This window comes from Rhinopithecus roxellana, chromosome 21 (assembly GCF_007565055.1).
Source record: "Rhinopithecus roxellana isolate Shanxi Qingling chromosome 21, ASM756505v1, whole genome shotgun sequence".
Lineage (NCBI taxonomy): Eukaryota > Metazoa > Chordata > Mammalia > Primates > Cercopithecidae > Rhinopithecus > Rhinopithecus roxellana.
In genome coordinates, this window is record NC_044569.1 from 2,330,374 (window position 1) to 2,351,658 (window position 21,285).

General features: G+C 42.2%; 1 protein-coding gene across 1 annotated transcript in view; it reads right to left on the bottom strand.

Annotated features, from left to right (window-relative positions):
• TMEM241 (transmembrane protein 241) overlaps positions 1-21,285 on the bottom strand; it is a 143,331-nt gene that overhangs the window by 38,866 nt on the left and 83,180 nt on the right. The window contains exon 13 of the mRNA XM_010383238.2: positions 20,628-20,721. Within this exon, the coding sequence (XP_010381540.2) occupies positions 20,628-20,721 (94 nt within the window). The remainder of the gene's footprint in view (positions 1-20,627; positions 20,722-21,285) is intronic.

Consider the following 21,285-nt stretch of genomic DNA (forward strand, 5'->3'; position numbering starts at 1 on the left):
TCATGTCTGGGGAAGGCTGGCATTCAGCTCTCCGGATGGTTGGGCTGCAGGTGTCCCTAAGGTGCACCCTGACAGCCTGGCTCTGCTCTGCCGAGCTGCAGAGTGAGTTCCTGGCTCCCGTGACAACCTACTTCCCTTACATTCATCTGTTCTCCATTAGTCTTCAGCAGCCTCTCAGTTTCCTGGAGGTGTTTTCTACGTTGTACAGTAAAACTGTACTGTAAAGATAAATGTGACAGCAGCAAAGCACGGGGGTCCAAACACAAGCACCCCTTCCCTAGGGGACTGCTCACCACCATCACAGTCAGATGCTCAAGCAGCACCCACACGAGAGGAGAGCCACCAACGTGGAGCCTTTCAGAAAAGGCCTACGGGCAGCCTGGGCAACTACCGAGACCTCATCTCTACAAAAAATTGAAAAATTGGCCCGGTGTGGTGACTCACACCTGTACTTCCAGCTACTCGGAAGGCCCCAGCCCAGCGGGAGCATTCAGCGAGAGGCAGAGCCCCAGAACAGTGGTGTTCACTCAATTAAACCTCATGGTCTGAGAGAGTGACAGGTGTGCCGTTTTCCATAATTAGTCACAGCCCCTGAAGGTGCCGGTGTGGGGCATGACCAGAGCAAGAAACGCTTCTGCAATGCTACCGGGAAGACTGAGCTCACCTTCTTTACCTTGGCACCGAGCTGAAGATCTGATAGAAACCCTCTCCAACTGCAACGTTCAGGAGAAATGGTGGCCACCGCCCAGAATAACAAGGTCCCAGCCACAAGGTGTCCTTTTCCCAGCAAGTGAAACCCGCCCCCGTCACCACCTGTAGTACAGGAGACACCACAAAGCAAGAGGCCCCAGGGCTCTGCTCAGGAAGCTGCCGGGCCTGTTTTTCCTCCCAGTGACCAACAAACAGGAGGGCATGTTCAGCACGTGGGGCTCTGCTTTCTGAGCATGGCACCATTACAGCATCCACATCCGATTTTTAAAACTGAAGTATAACATAAATACCGTGTAGTGTATGAGGCACAGGAATCTCAAGTACACAGCTTGCTGAGCATTTATACCCATTAACACCCACACAGCTGCCACTTGGACAGAGACACCGGCCCTTCCCAGCATTGCACTAGGCTCCACAGACTCCTCCCAATCCATTCACCCATCCCGAATCCCCTCTGTGGCCACGTGCCCTTTCCTACTGCAGTGAGGATTCTAGTGTGCGGACAGATGAAATTTATGGACTATTTCATCTAGTTAGGTGCTATTATGAATAAAGCTGCCATAGATTTTCTTTTTTCTTTTTTTTTTTTTTTTTTTTGAGATAGAGTCTTGCTCTGTTGCCCAGCGTAGAGTGTGGTGGAGTGATCATAACTCACTGCCGTCTTGAACTCCTGGGCTCAAGCAATTCTCCCACCTCAGCCTCTCAAAGAGCTGGGAGCACAGGCACACACCACTACCCCTGGCTAATTTAAAAAGAACTTTTTTTTGGCCGGGCGCGGTGGCTCAAGCCTGTAATCCCAGCACTTTGGGAGGCCGAGATGGGCAGATCATGAGGTCAGGAGATCGAGACCATCCTGGCTAACATGGTGAAACCCCGTCTCTACTAAAAAAATACAAAAAACTAGCCGGGCGAGGTGGCGGGCGCCTGTAGTCCCAGCTACTCGGGAGGCTGAGGCAGGAGAATGGCGTAAACCTGGGAGGCGGAGTTTGCAGTGAGCTGAGATCTGGCCACTGCACTCCAGCCTGGGTGACAGAGCGAGACTCCTTCTCAAAAAAAAAAAAAAAAAAAAAAAAAAAAAAAAAAAAAAAGAACTTTTTTTTGTAGAAATGAGGTCTCACTATGTTGCCTAGGCTGGTCTCAAACTCCTGACCTCAAGCGATCCTCTTACCCTGGTCTTCCAAAGCCCTGGGATTACAGGCATGAGCCACCACACTTGGCCTTGAACATGTATTTTTTTTTTTTTTTAAGTAACAGCCTTACTGAGATATAATGCACACACCATAAAATTCACCCCATGAAAGAGTACAATTCAATAGCTTTTAGTATACTCACGGTTATGCAACTACTACCACCATCTAATTCCACAATATTGAACATATCTTGTTGTGAACATATGTCTTCATTTCTCTTGGGTAAAGACTGGGGGGGGGGGATTACTGGGTTATTATGTAGATGTTGTTTAGCTTTGGTGTCTTCTAAAGCATAAATGTCATTCTACAATCCTTACCAGCATTTAGTATGGCCAATGTTTTCACCGTAACCATTCTTTTGGGTGTGTGATTTCCACATCAGAGTTAATACCACTTTGTCTCAATTCCTCAATTCCCCCTTCTCTTACTACTAACCAAATACAAAATGAAAGCTGAAATTTCACCTACCAACAGAGGACTCATCTAACAATCTTTTTTTTTTTTTTTTTTTTGGAGACAGAGTCTTGCTCTGTCGCCCAGGCTGGAGTGCAGTGGCCGGATCTCAGCTCACTGCAAGTTCCGCCCCCCGGGTTTATGCCATTCTCCTGCCTCAGCCTCCCGAGTAGCTGGGACTACAGGTGCCCGCCACCACGCCCGGCTAGTTTTTTGTATTTTTTTAGTAGAGACGGGGTTTCACCATATTAGCCAGGATGGTCTCGATCTCCTGACCTCGTGATCCGCCCGTCTCGGCCTCCCAAAGTGCTGGGATTACAGGCTTAAGCCACCGCGCCCGGCCCTAACAATCTTTAGGACTGACTTTTTTTTTTCCTTTTCTTTAAACACCCGTGTAGCACTTCGAAAATGTTAGATAAAATGATATATCAGGTCCGCTGAGATATTTCAAAAATTGAAAAAACAAAAAAAAAAACCACCAGCTAACAGTAACTGCTTAACATACATTATTTTAAATAATTCTTGTAACATTTCTGTGAAGTGCATACAATTATTCCTATTTTACATACAAGCAAACTGACACATAAATAAGTTATTTGATTTTTGCAAGGTCGTATTGCCAGAGAATGAGATTCTTACCCAGGTCTTTCAGTCTCCAAAATGCTGGGTTGCTTGTCACTACTCTCTACAGTCTCATCTCCATAGCTGGTTATAAGACAGGCCACCCTATACACCTGCTGAATGCATTTGCTGACATAACATCTTTGCACAAAGCAACATGAAAAAAAAAATATCAGGGAAAAGAAAACCTTCATAAAAAGCATGAGTATTGAAACTAGGTTATATATTACCTAATTCTTAAACATTCTTTAAAAAGCCCAACTATAACCTGAGGAAAATAATAATAAGCATGGCTGACTTCATAGAAGATACAGGCTTCAAAAAATTAGGACTGATCAGATCTGGGTGGTTCACACAGCAATAGCTCAATAACCCAATCAAAGATGCATCTACTGTCTGCCTATGGGCTCAAAACTGGGCCGGCTAACTGTCGGGGATAAAATAAGGCACTCTGTCAGTGCTTTAAAGTGAACTCTTATTCTGATTTATGGAGTGTTCTAACTATCTGTGAAGGACAGAATGTATATAGCATACTCCAAAGAAAGATGAAATTTAATAACTGCCAAAGTGTTGTATTCCCTCATCCTAACATTTTAAGGGCGCACGAAGGAATAAAGTGCTCTGAATGGCACAGCCAAATGGCAGCAAATGTTTGGTAATTTGGAATAATAGGATCAACACTGCTCCCAGTGAAATTTCCAAGGCGAGAATGCAACGCTTGAAGTTATGAGAACACCCCTACTCCCGCCTGAAGGAAAAAATATGTTTTCACAGATAACAAACCCTCCCTTTTTGGGTAGAGGGCAAGGCACAGGTAGCAACTGGTGACTGCATCACTGAAACTGAAGACTTCAAATTTCAAGAAGATAAATCTAACATTGGGTGAAAAAGCAAACTCTTTTGTTCTTTTCTAGGGGGGGAGGGGTAGTCACTGTACAAAGGACTAACCCGAGACTTGAAAATAATGACTCCTAATTCCATGTGGACTACACATTTTGGAGGTACTGTAAAAGTCACCAACTCTTTTGCAATTCAAATTATGCCTCTGGGTGCTCTGCTAGGTGCTGGGGATGTAACCTTGAGTAAGATGTGCCCTGCCTTCCTCGGGCTCACAGGCTGATACAGCAGGTGGATTGCTGGGAAGTACAGTTACCTGATTATTATTTTTTTTTCTGTTTTCCTTTGCTTTTCTTCTCCCGAAGGGGAGAAAAGGTAAAGTGGTGGGCATTTGATACATCAAATCTTGACTAATCACCTACTATATTCAAGGCCAACCGTAACCACACTGGAAAATGGTGCAGAAAACATATAAAGCCTCAAGTAGGGAATAATGGCCTGAGGGTGAGGCAGGAAAGAAACAAGACAGAATTCTTCTTGGACACAGATGCAACCCTGGGCCTGCTCCTTGTGCACCATGCCCCACCCTTCCCCACCCCAGAGCTCACACAAGAAGACTGACACGGAAATGTGGCCAGGGAGACCCTGTTCCCCACACAATCCTCCCCCTCAACCCTTCTCCCGTCAAACTGCACAGAAACAACCAAAATTAGAAATTCAGTCTCATGGCTAGTTGTATTTAAATGATACAACGCAATTAGTTGTTGACTTAAAAACTTTTCTTGTTACACACTTGACTAACTGGCTATTTTGGAGTCCTATAAAAAAGCACAATTTGCTTGTACTTCACTGTCTGGCCTTAAAATCAGACACAGTCTACTTATACATAAACAAAACAACACCAAAAATCTTTATCTAAAGAACGACCAGGTAAGCTCAAAGTGCCAACGCAGAGTGAAGAAGGGGAAAGGGGGCCGGCTGGGCACGGTGGCTCATGACTGTAATTCCAGCAGTTTGGGAGGCCCAGGCAGGCGGATCACTTGAGGTCAGGGGTTCGAGGCCAGCCTGGCCAACATGGTAAAATCCTGTCTCTACTTAAAAAAAAATACAAAAATTAACTGGGCGTGGTGGCGCAGGCCTGTATTCCAGCTACTCAGGAGGCTGAGGCAGGAGAATTGCTTGAAATTGGAGGCAGAGATTGCAGTGAGCTGAGATCGCACCACTGCACTCCAGCCTAGGCGACAGAGGGAGACCCTGTCTCAAAAAAAAAAAAAAAAAAAAAAAGAAAGAAAGAAAGCAAGAAGGAGAAAAAAAAGCAAGTTTGGACTACTTTTTGTAAGAGAGGAGAGCAATTTTAAAATTTTAAGCAGGAAAAAAATGGGCGAATAACTACACTTTACACAAATTCCACTTTTGGAGATGGGACAGGAAAACAAGTGTGAGGAGGCATCCGGGTACCAGGCCACCAAAATGTCTCTAAGGCATAATGTAACAGAACAGTTATTTTCACAAAATTGCACCAAGTAAATATCTGCTAAAATTCTTTCAAATTTACATGTCACGCCTTTCTATCATTGATGCATCCAAACTTAGCTTTCCCATAAAAAAGTCGACTCCTTCAAATTTCCCAAGAGCTGCTTCATCTGGGTCTGCTTTGACTACGGCAGTCACTCTGCTGACACAGGCCATCGGTCCTGGCCATGGTCTGCCCTCTGGTTTGGGCACCAGCAGAACTTGATGTGTTCTTTGCTAACTACCCTATGTTTAGCCACACCCTAGGGAACTTAGTTTAAGGGATACACACAGAGAGTCTTTACAAAGAAAACCAAACCCCTATTGAATAAATGGCACAAAGAAAGGAAGGAATGGGTATATCACAAGAACATGGAACATGGGGCAATGCAGTTACTTTACGAGATATATGCAGAATTCCATCCTTCTCTGTTTCTGATGGGAGTGCAAAGGTGTGCAGAATAAAATCAGTTTTTGAGTGAGCACTCACCCCACACTTGTTTACTGGATACCATCCTACAATAAACCAAGCACACGTCAATTCATCCCCTAGAGGAGGCCTTGCAAATGTTCCCATTAACTGGCTTTTTATGTTGCGAAAACGACTTTCATTTTTTAAAAAATTATCTGGGCTACTAACGGCAACCATAAAAACCTTAGAGTCAGGAAATGTACAGAAAGTAAGGACATCTCCCAGTACATGAACAAATGATAAATGAGCGAATGCATTCAAGTCAGAAGTTGTGAAACAGAATTGTTACCCTATTTTTGCAACACAGAAAATTGTGACGATCAAAGGCACTAAAATTAGCTCGGAAAAAATGAAGACGACATAACTGGAAATAAAAAAAAAAAACAAAACAAAAATAAGAACCTTATTCAAAACAGCAAAATGTCCACTCATAGCCTCATTTCTCTATGAATTATTTTGACAATAGGAAATGGAATTTAAAAATTTTTCCTGAATCCAAAACTGTATTTCCCCTCCCACGTTCCCTCCAGGAAAACCTTGTTCATAAACAAACAACTCCCAGATAACTAACTTCTTGGCTGGCTGTTTCCATGCAAATGGTAGCTCCCAAACTTGCCACTTCATGTTCCTGTCGCCTCATCGGTGATGTCATGGAAAGACATCAGACATGCTGTTATTATTGCCGAGCGAGAGTCTGCAAAGGAAATTATGCTGCTGTCTCTAGTTTTAATTTTCCATGAAAAATTATTCTCATTGCCATAGCCGCTGAGACAGTGAAAAAGAAAAATGATTTAATTAGGGAACAGCCATAATTAGATTTTTTAAGCATGGTCTTTCAACATAAAAGTTACACTACAGTACAGCTTCATGTGGTTTAACAATGTATTTTCATCACGTTCCAGAACATATGAAGTTGTTGAATAACAACTGAAGGGAGAAAAGGAATACTAAACTGCTATCAGAAAGTTATATCTGAAACAAGCTTTGAAACGTGATGGGAAGGAGGAGTGAGGTGTCTTCAGCAGCTAAGATGGGAAGAACCTCAAATAGTGAACTGGGGAGAGGAGCCCCCTCTTTTGTGATTACCGTTCACCATCTAGGAGGTGGAGAAAGACAGTAACAGGCTCCCCACTTAAGAGATAGTGGCAATCAGGATGAGAATGCAAGGATGACTAGAAAGAAAAAAATAACAGTAGTAATAGAATACAAAGCAGAAAAATGAAGAGAACCAACTCTGTTCAGCATAGGCTTGACCTAGTGAGAGCAAAGTGTGATGGGCTTTGTAAACATACTTCTAGGATTTCCCCTGCTGTGTGTGTGTGTGTGTGTGTGTATACCAGAAATTGAACCTATAAGAACTAAGATTACAGACTATGAGAGATTTGTTTACTTGTCACTTCCTCAGAAGTTCAAGGTATGAGTCAATGTTAAGCCTTGAAACTTCCCTACAAATGTATCTCAAAAAATTAGTGAAGGGTAAAAAATTACACTATTTAGATAGCCATGAAATCTGTGTGATTCCACATTTTGAAAAATTCATCTTTTTCTCATAATTCCACCAGAAACATCAAGAGTTTTACCAATGGTCTTTGAGATATTCTAAAATTCTGAACATGGAATCTTAATAACACATGTTGACAACACTTTCATGAATTCATCGTATATTTCAAACAGGTTTAATTTTATCTAGTAAAGTGACATAACCAAGACTCCTTCTTAGCTCGATATCGTGGCAATAGATCAAGACACATGTTAACATGTCACTGAAGAAAGAAAGACATAAGACCTTCACCCAAGCTCCTGAAACCTGGAAAAATAGCAGGAGAAATAGGCAGTTGAAACTCAGAAAAATTCCTAGGCAGCTAAGAGATCTTAATAATGGTACATCAAACAGAGGCTGGAATTTACCAGCTGACTCTTTCTGACTCTTAAGGGAAACTCCTACATGGGAAACATGGTCAGGGATGGCGGTCATGTTACCCACAAGGAGGAGTTGTTATGGAGACAGCTTTGAAGGATCCCTGGCAATTCCAGTGTATAATTAAGGCCAGTGAGTGATCACAGAACAGCCAGCAGGGTGGTCTCCATGGAAACCACCAAACATACATTTTCACATGCAGAGCAAATGTTCTGAATCAATGACTCTTTATATAGGTTTAAAAACATTGTGAATGATGCATCAATTGCTTCTTTTGTGAGACAATAACTGATTAAATATGCTGCGAGAGACCTTGTCCTCATGTACACTGAATTCTGAGCAGTGTCTAGAATAGACAGTCCACAACTAAATTCACTACCTAGAACTAGTGAATACAAACAGTAAATTCAGACCCAGGAAATCACTGGTTAATTTCATGAGAGAATTAAAACAGCAGATTGATGGAGACAAGGAAGACCTGCCAACTGCAGGCTCTCATTAATCTAGGGCTGTCTACATATTATTTAATCCTCTCAATAACACAGACATTATTATTGCATTGTTGACAGATGAGAAAAAATGATTCATACACCTAGAAAGTGGCAGACAAGACTCAAAAGCTGGGTCAAAATTAAGTCTTGGTCTAGGTCCGTGTGACTCTACATAATGCTCTGTGTCTGCAGAGCACTTTTGCACCCCCCCGACATTTTCACATACATTATCTCATATATTCTGCTTTGAAGCACTTAGGATTGCAGGTTCTAGCATTTTCTAATTTTGCAACATGTCCCCTCGGATCCTTGATTCTGTGCCCAACTTCTGCACCCACAATGCACTCCAGGTGCTAGGACTTACATGGGACCATATCTAAGAAGACTTTGCCCATCTTTCACTTTGACAGTACGAACAGCATTCCATCCTAAGGAGCAATGGGAAGGAAAATCCCATGCCATAAGTGTAACAAGGTCTCACTCTGTGGCTTAGGCTGGAGTACAGTAGTGTAATCATAGCTCACTGCAGCCTCAAACTCCTGGCTCAAGCAATCCTCCTGCCTCAGCCTCCCAAGTAGCTGGGACCAGAGGTACAAGACACCATACCTGGCTAATTTTTAAAAACTTTTTGTAGAAATAGGGTCTTGCTATGTTGTCCAGGCTAGTCTTGAACTCCTGGCCTTAAGCAATCCTCCTGCCTTGGCCTCCCAAAGTGCTGGGATTACAGGCATGAGCCACCACACCCAGCCTATACGTATAAATTCTGACTGTCCAAACAAAGCAAAAAGAGGGATAAACAATCCAGTTAACTGCGTGTAGCATTTACAACACAATCATCCACAAGAGAAGGCAGAATTTGGAGACAGGGGTGAAAGAAGGTCAGATTGCTGTATATTTTCTATTTTAATCAGTCTATTACATAATTTTTAAATCTGGCAAATGCTTTATTAAGTAGGCACTGATAATTAATAATATAGTTCCTAGCAGATCATTATATAATGCTACAATTGAATGTAAATGTGATTAGCATTTAGTCTTGAATACCAGATACAATAGTCAACACTGTCAGAGCTTGTTATCATTATAATGTTTATGCACTATCTTTGGATATCTTTCTAGTTCAGACTCCTTGCTTTACGGATGAAACAACGGAGGATTACAGGGTGTCTCAGTCCATCTGGGCTGCTATAACAAAATACTATAGTCTGGGTGGCTTACAAACAATAAAGATTTGTCTCTCACAGTTCTGGAGGCTGGTAAGGCCAAGATCACAGCCCCTGCAGATTCCGTGTCTGGTGAGGGCTGCTGTCTCAGAGATGACACTTTTTCATGGTGTCCTCAGGGTGGAAGAAGCAAGGCAGTTCTCTGGGACCTCTTTTTTTTTTTTTTTTTTTTTTTTTGAGGCGGAGTCTCGCTCTGTCGCCCGGACTGGAGTGCAGTGGCCGGATCTCAGCTCACTGCAAGCTCCGCCTCCCGGGTTTACGCCATTCTCCTGCCTCACCCTCGGAGTAGCTGGGACTACAGGCGCCCGCCACCTCGCCCGGCTAGTTTTTGTATTTTTAGTAGAGACGGGGTTTCACCGTGTTAGCCAGGATGGTCTCGATCTCCTGACCTCGTGATCCGCCCGTCTCGGCCTCCCAAAGTGCTGGGATTACAGGCTTGAGCCACCGCGCCCGGCCTCTGGGACCTCTTTTACAAGGATGCCCTTGTAATGCCCTTCATGAGGGCTCTGCCTTCATAAGCTACTCATCTCCCAAAGTCCCCACCTCTTACTACCATCAACATAGGGCTTAGGATTTCAGCGTATCAATGAGGAACAGAAACACTCAGACCAGAGCAAAGCGGTTCAGTGAATAGTGACCAAAGTCAAACAGTGAGTACTTCTTCCTTTCCTTTTCCCCCCTGAAATCCCAGTCTCTTTACCACACACCTCATGGAAAAAAACTAGAGCCTCCGTGTATGCCTCTCTCCTATCACTGCCCAGGACATTTCTAGTACCACCTAAACTGTAAGACTCTAGTGCCTGAGCAACATAACAAGATCTCATCTCCACAAAAAAATAAAATTAGCCTGGCATGGTGGTGTCTGCCTATAGTCTCAGCCACTGGGGAGGCCGAGGCAGGAAGATTGCTTGAGGCCAGGAGTTTGAGGATACAGTTGCATGATCACATCACAGCACCCTGGTCTGGGAGATATAGAGATCCTGGTCTCTAAAAAAAAAAAAAAGAGAGAGAGAGAATCGAGTATATCTTAAATCCCATGGAGTTGCCGGCTGTTTCAGGCCAGCAGTACATTCTGACATAGTTTTAGGGAAGGGATAGGGGAGGCAAGTGAGGTGCCTAGGCTGCAGCATTTGAGGAGGTGCTTGTTCACACTCAGGCACCAACCCAGCACTGCACGGCCCAAGAGTGAGGGCCACCTTCATCTTGGTCCTGTGTATATGAAAGATGAAATTCTAACAATGGAAAATACAAATGAAACCAAATCAAGAGACTTATTCTGAGCAAGCTATGAGCAATTATTTTCGCAGGGCCATAGAAAAAACAGACTAAGGCTAGGTTTTCTGCCTGTCATTGTCTTCCGGACATGAGATGGTGGCAGCAATTATGGCATCAGCTTTAAAGGAAGAAAGTGATCTTACATGCTGGGCACGGTGGCTCACGCCTGTAATCCCAGCACTTTGGGAGGCCAAGGTGTGTAGATCATGAGGTCAGGAGATCGAGACCATCCTGGTTAACACAGTGAAATCCCGTCTCTACTACAAATACAAAAAAATCAGCTGGGCGTGGTGGCGGGCGCCTGTAGTCCCAGCTACTCGGGAGGCTGAGGCAGGAGAATGGCGTGAACCCGGGAGGTGGAGCTTGCAGTGAGCCGAGATTGCGCCACTGCACTCCAGCCTGGGCAACAGAGAGAGACTCCGTCTCAAAAAAAAGAAAAAGAAAAAAAAAAAAAAAAGAAAAGAAAAAAGAAAGAGATCTTACAGAGGCAGCTTTGAAAGGAGGAGCACAGGCCGGCTCCTCAGGCCCCACGAGCGTTGCCACTGATGTCTGGGGAAGCTTCTCCCCTGCTAGCTCTTGCGCCACATAAACTTACTCTGATCTCCGCTGCTTCTTCCCAGTGATGCTGAGAACTCAAGTCGGTTTGAAGTTAACAAGAGTAAGACAAGACACCACCCAATCCAGGCAGAATTCTCATGTGAGGATTGAAATCTGCTGGAGAAACTGACTAGAAGAAAACTATAAACTCACACACACCGCATCTTCCTTACACGTCTACACACGTCCCTGCACTTCTCTTCAATCTGTTGGCTTTGTTCTGCCTGAGTGCTTTACATCATATGTGAGAAGGGATCCCGAGACTTTATGAAGATGCAGTTAGATTTTACATGCCCAAATTTACCAAAATGAGCGATTAGTTTTTAAAGGGTTGCTAAATATTCCAATACTTTTGGCTTCTTAAATTTTTTCTCAAATTCCCAGAGAGAAAAAAATAATAATAGTGATAACAACATAAAGTGACTTCGAAGGCACTTTTCCCCCATGCTAAGTATTCTCAGATCTGAGGAAGATACTGAAAAAAGGTGAGGACCAGAGAGAGACATGGATGCCTTCTCTCAGAACTTGGAACTGATGAAGCTGATGTAACATCTTCAAAAGGACCCAAAATGGGTCCTTTTGGAGCAGTGAAGAAAGCCCCTTGGCCCCTGAATGACCTCCCTCCCTGTGTATTTTTGAATCTTCATATAATCCTGACTCTCCTCTGGCACCACTGAAACATCCTTCTGAGTCACTTTCTCAACATGCTGGCACCCAGTGTAGGCACAATGACATCATGGGAATGCCGTATTGCTAAGTACGATTTTATTGTATTTCAAATGTCAGCACGTTTTGATGTGTAGGTGGTCCAAAGAATAGATACATATTCTACCATGGAGGATCACCAGCTTATTTTCAAAGAGGAAAAAGTGAGAGAGAGAGAGGAGACTGCTTGATGTACCCAAGGTTGGAAGAGATAGATCTTAATGGCTCATTGAATCCAATTTTTATTTAAGAAGAATTTGCATTAAACCACAGCAGCCAATTAAAAATCTTCCCTCTTCTGAATTAAGTATTGAGGAGAAAATTATAAACCTCCCTCAGAATTTAAGAAAAGACAAATACAATAAATAAAAAAGAGACTTGAAACTAGTGGTCAAATAGGTAAAGTCATATACACAGGAAAAAAAAAACGTCCTAAATCCTAAAAAACAGGATTTAAGCATTATGCTTTGAGAACTATTACTTTACAGCTTTCAGGGATGATTTGCATGCCATAAAATTCACTTATTATAAAGTGTAATGATTGTGAATGAACACATTTAATAAATTAACTTAAAAGATGATGCAACCTTCACCACAATCCAGTTTGAAAGTTTCCATTAGCCAAAAAACTTCCTTCCAGTCTATTTGCAGTCGATTTCTTTCTCTAAGAAACCACTGGTCCTACTCTCTGACTATAAATTTACTTTTTCTTTTTCTTTTTTTTTTGAGACGGACTCTCGCTTTATCGCCCAGGCTGGAGTACAGTGGCCTGATCTCAGCTCACTGCAAGCTCTGCCTCCTGGGTTCACGCCATTCTCCTGCCTCAGCCTCCCGAGTAGCTGGGACTACAGACGCCCGCCACCTTGTCCGGCTAGTTTCTTGTAATTTTTTAGTAGAGACGGGGTTTCACCGTGTTAGCCAGGATGGTCTCGATCTCCTGACTTCATGATCCATCTGTCTTGGCCTCCCAAAGTGCTGGGATTACAGGCTTAAGCTACCACGCCCGGCCGGAGATTTTCTTTAATTCCTCTCAAAAAGGTTTTATAGTTTTCAGTGTATAAATCTGATACTTCTTTGTTGTTAAGTTCCTAAGTATTTTTTCCTTTTTGATGCTATTGTGAATGTAATTGTTTTCTTAATTTTATTTTTATAAACATGATTTTTCATTACTAATATCTAAAACTTTGAGCTGGGCGCACTGGCTCATACCTGTAATCCCAGCACTTTGGGAGGCTGAGATGGGAGGATCGCTTGAGGCCAGGGGTTTGAAACTAGCTTGGGCAACATAAGACCCTGTCTCTACAAAAAAAACTTTTTAAAGTAAAACTACAGTTTTATTTATTTATTTATTTATTTAAGAGTTAAGGTCTTGCTCTGTCACTCGGGCTGCAGTGCAGTGGTGATAATAGCTCACTGCATCCTCAAACTCCCGAGCTCTGGTGATCATCCTGCCTTAGCCTCTTGAGTAGCTGGGACTATAGGCACATGCCACCATGCCAGGCTACTTTTCTTATTTTTGTAAAGACAGGATCTCACTATGTTGCCCAGGCTGGTCTCAAGTGATCTTCCCACTTCAGTCTCTGAAAGTGTGAGGGTTACAGGCATGAGCCACCACACTCTGCCTTCAACTATTTTTATAGTTTCCTTGGGATTTTCTATATATATATGACGGTCTCATTTGTGAATAAAGACAGTTTTATTTCTTCCTTTCCAATCTGGATGCCTTTTTTTTTTTTTTTTTTCCTATTGCACTGCCTATTGCATTCCTAAAAACTCCATTACAATTTTCTTTTTGAGACGGAGTCTTGCTTTGTCACCCAGGCTGGAGTGCAGTGGCGCAATCTCAGCTCACTGCAAGCTCCGCCTCCCGGGTTTACACCATTCTCCCGCCTCAGCCTCCCAAGTAGCTGGGACTACAGGCGTCCGCCACCTCACCCGGCTAGTTTTTTGCATTTTTTTAGTAGAGACCGGGTTTCACCGTGTTAGCCAGGATGGTCTCAGTCTCCTGACCTCGTGATCCGCCCGTCTCGGCCTCCCAAAGTGCTGGGATTACAGGCGTGAGCCACCACACCCAGCCTACAATTTTCAATAGAAATGGTGAAAGTGAACATTCTTATGTTGCTCCCAATCTTAGGGAGAAAGTATTCAGTCTTCCCCTGTTAAAGATAACGTTAGTTATAGGATTTTCACAGATTTTATCAGGTTCTCTTATATTACTAGTTTTTTGAGAGTTTTTATAATGAATAGATGCTAGATTTTGTCATGATTTTTCTGAACCTATTGAAATGATCATGTATTTTTGTTCTTTATTCTGTGAAAATAAGGCATTACATTAATTAATTTTCATATGTTAAACCAACTACGCATTCCTGAGATAAATCTCACTTGATTATGGTGTATAAATCTCACTTGATTATGGTGTATGGGGTATAATTCTTTTTATATGTTGCCAAATTCGGATTGCTAAGATTTTGCTAATATATTTGTTCCTATGTTCATGAGGAATATTGGTAATTTTCTTATTAATTTGTTTTGTCTGCCTTTATAGCTGGGTAACTCACCTCATAGAATATCTTGGGAGTTATTTCCTCTTCCTTTAGTTTCTAAAAGAATTTGTATTACAAAATTTCTTCTTTAAATATTTGATAGAATTCATTAATAATGCCAACTGGGGCTGAGCTTTTTTTTTCTAAAAACCTAAGAAAGATTTTAAATTACTACTTATTTTTATGTACTTGTTACAGATGTATTCAGATTTTTAATTTATTCTTGAGTCAGTTTTACTTATTTGTGCCTTTCTGGGAATTTGCCCATTTCATTGAAATTGACTAATTTTCTGTCATAAAGTTATTCAAAATCTGAAGTTATTTACAAAACACAATCCTTTTAGCTTCTATAGGATCAGTAGTAACATCATTTCTTTCATTTCCAATGTTGATAATTTGCATCTCTCTCTCCTCTCTTCTCCTTTCTTCTTCTCTCTCTCTCTCTCTCTCTGTCTCTCTGTCTCTGTCTCTCTGTCTCTGTCTCTCTCTCTCTCTCTCTCTCTCTCTCTCTCTCTCTCTGTCTCTGAGAGAGGGTCTCACTCTGTCACCCAGGGTGGAGAGCACTGGCATGATCACAGCTCACTGCATCCTTGACCTCCCAAGTGATCCTCCCATTTCAGCCTCCCAAATAGCTAGGACTACAGGTATGTGCCACCATGTTCAGCTCCTCATTTAAAAAACATTTCCTGTAGAGATGGGGCTTCACTGTGTTACCCAGGCTGGTCTTGAATTCCTGGGCTGAAGTGATCTTCCTGCCTTGGCCTCCCAAAGTGCTTGGATTATAGGCATAAGCCACCATGCCTGGCCTCTTTTCTCTTATTTTCTTGGTCAGTCTAGCCAGAGGTTTGTCAGTGTTGCTGATGTTTTCAAAGAATCAACAAATATACATTATTTTTCTGCTTTCTATTTCATTAATGTCCACATTAAACTTTATTATATCTTTCCTTCTGCTTACTCTGAGTTTAGTTTGCCCTTTCTTCTTCTCTAGCTTCCATTTTAATGGAAGCATAGGTTATTGATTTGAGACGTTCATTCATTTCTGAAATAGGCGTTTACAGATACATTTCCCTTCAAGCACTACTTTAGCTGCATCTATAAATTTTGACATGTTGTATTTCTGTTTTCATTTGATTCAAAATATTTTTAATATCCATCGTAATTTCTTCCTTGACCCACAAACTATTTAGAAGTATATTTAATTTACAAATAAATGGGGTTTTCCTAGATTTTTTCTGTTGTGAATTTCAAATTTAATTCTGCTATGGTCAGAGAACATACTTTATATGATTTCAATCTTTTAAAACTTGGGAGTTGTGGCTGGGCGCGGCGGCTCACACCTGTAATCCCAGCACTTTGGGAGGCCGAGGCAGGCGGATCACGAGGTCAGGAGATCGAGACCATCCTGGCTAACACGGTGAAACCCCATCTCTACTAAAAATACAAAAAATTAGCCAGGTGTGGTGGCGGCCGCCTGTAGTCCCAGCTACTGGGAGGCTGAGGCAGGACAATGGCGTGAACCCGGGAGGCGGAGCTTGCAGTGAGCCGAGATCGCGCCACCGCACCCCAGCCTGGGCGACAAAGCGAGACTCCGTCTCAAAACAAAACAAAACAAAACAAACAAACAAACAAACAAAAAACAAAAAAAAAAAACTTGGGAGTTGTTTTGTCAGCCAGCATGCTATCTATTGTGGAGAGTATTCCATGTGTACTTGAGAAGAATGTGTATTCTGAAATCAGTTGGTGGAGTGTCACATAAATGTCAGTTATGTCAACTGGTTGACAGTGTTGTTCAAGTCTTCTATGTACTTCTATATTCATGCTTTTCTACTGAGTTGTTCTATCAACTGCTGAGAGCGCAGTATTGAAATCTCCAATTACTATTGTTAAATAATCTATTTCTGTTTTCTATGACTTGTTGCTTCACATATCTTGGGGTGCTGTTTTAGGTGTATACATATTTACAACTGTTGTATCTTCCCAGTGCATTAACACTTTTATCATTATTAAATGTCCCTATTTTTTATCTAGTAATATTTCCTGTGATAAAGTCTATTTTGTCTGATTTTAATACAGCCACTATACCCAGCTCTCTTATGGTAACTGTGTGGTTCTTCCATCCTTTTACTTCCAGCCTACTTTTGTCTTTTTTTTTTTTTTTTTTTTTTTTTTTTTTGAGATGGAGTCTTGCTCTGTCGCCCAGGCTGGAGTGCAGTGGCCGGATCTCAGCTCACTGCAAGCCCCGCCTCCTGGGTTTACGCCATTCTCCTGCCTCAGCCTCCCAAGTAGCCGGGACTACAGGCGCCCGCCACCACGCCCTGCTAGTTTTTTGTATTTTTTAGTAGAGACGGGGTTTCACCGTGTTAGCCAGGATGGTCTCGATCTCCTGACCTCGTGATCCGCCCGTCTCGGCCTCCCAAAGTGCTGGGATTACAGGCTTGAGCCACCGCGCCCGGCCTACTTTTGTCTTTTAGTCGAACTGTTATAGACAGCAAATAGCTGAGTTTTGTTTTTTAAAAAATCCAATGTGACAATCTCTATTTTTGTCAGGTATTTAGTCTATTCATATTTAATGTAATTACTGATATGGCTGCTAGCAACAAATCTCTTAGTTTTTATTCATGTTTTTATTTCTCTTTCATATGTGAAGAATAGTTTTGCTGTATATCAAATCCTTGGTTGACAGGTTTTTCTTTCAGCATGTTGAATGTGTCACCCCACTGCCTTCTGGCCTCCACTGTTTTTGAAGAGAAGTTAGCCACTAATTGCACTGTTGTTCCCCCATATATGTTGAATAATATCTCTCTTGCTGCTTTCAAGATTTTCTCTTTTGTCTTTCAACAGTTTGATCATAACGTGTCTAGGTCTTTTTGTTTATCTTACTTGGGACTCACTGAACTTCTTGAATTTGTAAATGAATATTTTTCAACAAATTGATTTCTTCAAATATTGTTCTAACCCTCTCTTCTCTTCTGGGATTCTTATTACACATATGTTGGTTGCTGTATTTGACGTCTCACAGGTCTCTGAGGCTGTGTTCACATTTTTTCAATTTAAAAAAACAAACAAACCTGTTTTTGGCCGGGCGCAGTGACTCATGCCTGTAATCCCAGCACTCTGGAAGGCCGAGGCGGGTGGATCACCAGGTCAGGAGATCAAGACCATCCTAGCTAACATGGTGAAACTCCATCTCTACTAAAAATACAAAATATTAGCTGGGTGTGGTGGCACGTGCCTGTAGTCCCAGCTACTCGGGAGGCTGAGGCAGGAGACTCACTTGAACCTAGGCAGAGGAGGTTTGCAGTGAGCTGAGATGGCGCCACTACACTCCAGCCTGGGTGACAGAACGAGACTCTGTCTCAAAACAAAAACAAACAAACAAACAAACCCTATATTTTTAGATGGAATTATTTCATTTACTTTACTTTCCAGTTCACTTATTCTTTCTTCTGCCATGTCAAATCTGTTGAGTCCCTCTAGAGCACTTTCAGTTCAGTTATTGTATTTTTTACCTCCAGAATTTCCATTTGATTTTCTTTTCCTTTCTGTAAATACTTTATATCTCTTTATTGAGATTCTGTATTCACTGAGTCTTTGCTTCAATTCTTTAAACATGGTTTCCTTTTGATTTCTGAATAAATTTAAATAGCTGTTCTGTAGTATCTTTAGGCTAAATACTACATCTGAGGACAGACACTCAGAGATAGTTCTTACTGACCACTTTTTTACTACACACAGATCACATTTTGCTTCTCTGAAAGTCTCTCATGTTTTTATTGAATACTGAATCTTTTACATAACATACGGTAGCAACTCTGAAATCTGACTTTCCCCACAAGATTTGTTGTTATTGTTGTTTTGCTTATTTAGTAATTTTCCTGGACTAAATCTGTGAATGTGAAATCTGTCTCCCATATAAGCTGCAGCTGCTTATGTCTTTACTCAAATTTTTTTCTTGTTTTTATTTTTAATTCTGGCATCTAAGGGTCATCCTCATGTCTGCATAGCTTAGTGTTCTGGCAAAGACTAGTCAGAAATTTTGCTCCAACATCTTGGGCCAGAAACGCTTTCCCCTGCTCCTGACTCTGTGTGCAGGCTGGGAGAGCACATTCAAACCTCAGGTTGTTTTCACATCTGCCCTGGCTTTTACTTTCTGCTAACTCTTTCACAGCTCCTCTGTGTGTGTATGCAGGCTCCGCTGGCCAGGAATATGTGAGCCTGCTGGCCAGGAATATGTGAGCCTGTTCCATCACTACTGCTCATATACAGACTAAGTTCAATCTGAGATATATTTTAAAAAAATCAAGCCCCTGATAGCTATCTCATCTCTCAGAACTACCTATTAAGTCCCCAACTAGACCACTGGTCCACTGCTTGTTCCAAAGAGTTGGAACTATAGCTGTCTCATCTCTCAGAACTACATATTAAGTCCCCCACTAGACCACTGGTCCACTGCTTGTTCCAAAGAGGACTATAGCTGTCTCATCTCTCAGAACTATGTATTAAGTCCCCCACTAGACCACTGGTCCACTGCTTGTTCCAAAGAGGACTATCAACTCAAATTAGTAAAGTTACTGGTCTTTTGTGTTCATGCACCACCGAGTTGGCCTATTTAACAGACAATCCTCCAAACAGAGTGAACCCCTCTTGGAAGTGGTGGTAAGGCTGCTGGTTTTCACAGCCTAGCCTGCTCTGGTTGAACTATCACACTGGGGAGGAGGGAATGGGAGTGATGATAGGCAAGAACACCACAGATTCGTTCTGTTACTACCCAAGGTTAATAGTTTTCATGAACAAATGCTTCTCAGTTTATTGTATATCTTTGGTCAAATTTTAGGGAGCTGAAATGGATGTTTTTGACAGTCTTCTTCCAGCTTTCTAGCTGTTTTTTGGGAAGAGGTTTCATCAACCTCCTCACTCTGTCATGCCAGAAATCAATATCTCAGCTACTTTTTACATTCTGCTAGAATTGGAATTATTAATGCTATTAAAAAATAGGCCATGTGGGCTGAGTGCGGTGGCTCATACCTGTAATCCCAGCACTTTGGGAGGCTAAGGTGGGTGGATCATTTGAGGTCAGGAGTTTGAGAACAGCCTGGCCAAAATGGTCAAACTCCATCTCTACTAAAAATACAAAAATTAGCAGGGCATGGTGGCGCGCACCTGTAATCCCAGCTACTTGGGAGGCTGAGTCAAGAGAATCGCTTGAGCCTGGGAGGCAGAGGTTGCAGTGAGCTGAGATCATGCCACTGCACTCCAGTCTGGGCAACAGAGAGAGACCGTGTCTCAAGAAACAAAAACAAAAACAAAAAGCAAACAAACAAACAAAATGCATGTGGGTGAAAATATCATTAAAAATCTTATTTTCAAAGCAAAATGTTTGAGGTTTTTTTTCTGGAGAAAAATCAACCCAAAAAACACAGAGATGACTAAAAGCCCAAGTTAAATAATGATTTCATTAAATTAAATTTAATTAATTAAGGAGGCTCACTCCTTGGAAGCAGCACCTAGGGCCCCTACAACTTGCCTCCCTCATAGGCACTAAGGAAATGAAACGTGCCAATAGAAGAAGTTGGCCCCACCATGTTTCACTTAAGACTGGGCATCCACAGCCACTTCCCTGCTCCTTCTGGTTCTTTGTGGTTTCCCCCACCACTTTATCTTATGCTTCGCCCATAGTTATTCAGATACACAGAGGTTGTTCTTAGAATAGTCCCTTTTCTAAGGTTTCATAGAAATGCCCCAACCTGGCCATTCGTCTATCTTCCTTTCTTTATCACCTTGGATCAGCTGAGTCCCCTAGTGTAAGCCACTTGAGCTCTGGACACCTGCACAGCCTCCAGGAAGGAAAGAAGGTGCCTATCCATGATTGCCTTCCAGGACTGTGAGAAAGATGAAATATGCCACGTTGATAAAATGAGTAGGCCTCAGAAATCATTACCTGAATGAAGGAAGGATCAGGCTCAGGGACAGTGCCTAGAAGTGGTCTCATGAAGCTCAAACAACTTCACATTACCCAGGCACTGAGATCTCTGGATACAAAGGCGCTTGAGAATTTCCCGCCCCTCTTGTCTCTTACCTTAGCAAAGAAAATCCAGGCTGCACACTGCGCTGGGGCCAGATGGCTTTTTAGCTTCACTGTACTGAACATGAGAAAGAATCCCAAAAATCCACTGGAAGGAGAAAAGATTCTTTTGTTAGTGAGGCTTGTCTTCCCTTAGCCAATGGCTGACTAGTTTCTGTTACATTTTACCAGTCAATTTCAAATTGTTATGCAACCTCTACCTCATGTGTGTTTTCTAGATCTGTGATCTCTGGATGAAAATAAAAAAATTTTTTAAGTCATTAAGCTCTGTTTTTCTAAGAAGGGAGGATTTTGTTGATGACAGGAATGGTGCAAAGAAATTTCAGAGGTCTCTGGCTAAATCATGAAAGAAAAATAAAGGTGGAGGACGACACCTCCTGTTCCTTCCCATAGAACTTCTGGAGTTTTGGTGCTTGGCAAGGTGCTTAACTTTTTTTTCAAGCAAGACAAACTGGCCCGAAAAGACTTCCAAAGGGAAACTCACTATATGAGAAGAGAGAGTCTGAACTGGCCTCCAGGCTCATAAGACTCTGAAGGGGAAGGCTGGCTTCAGTGACACATATGGATGAGGCCAGAAGCCCCCCAAATCAGGTTGTCCTGCCATAGGAAGTATGCTTTGGAAATGATGCCTACACATGTGTGTGAATGGAAA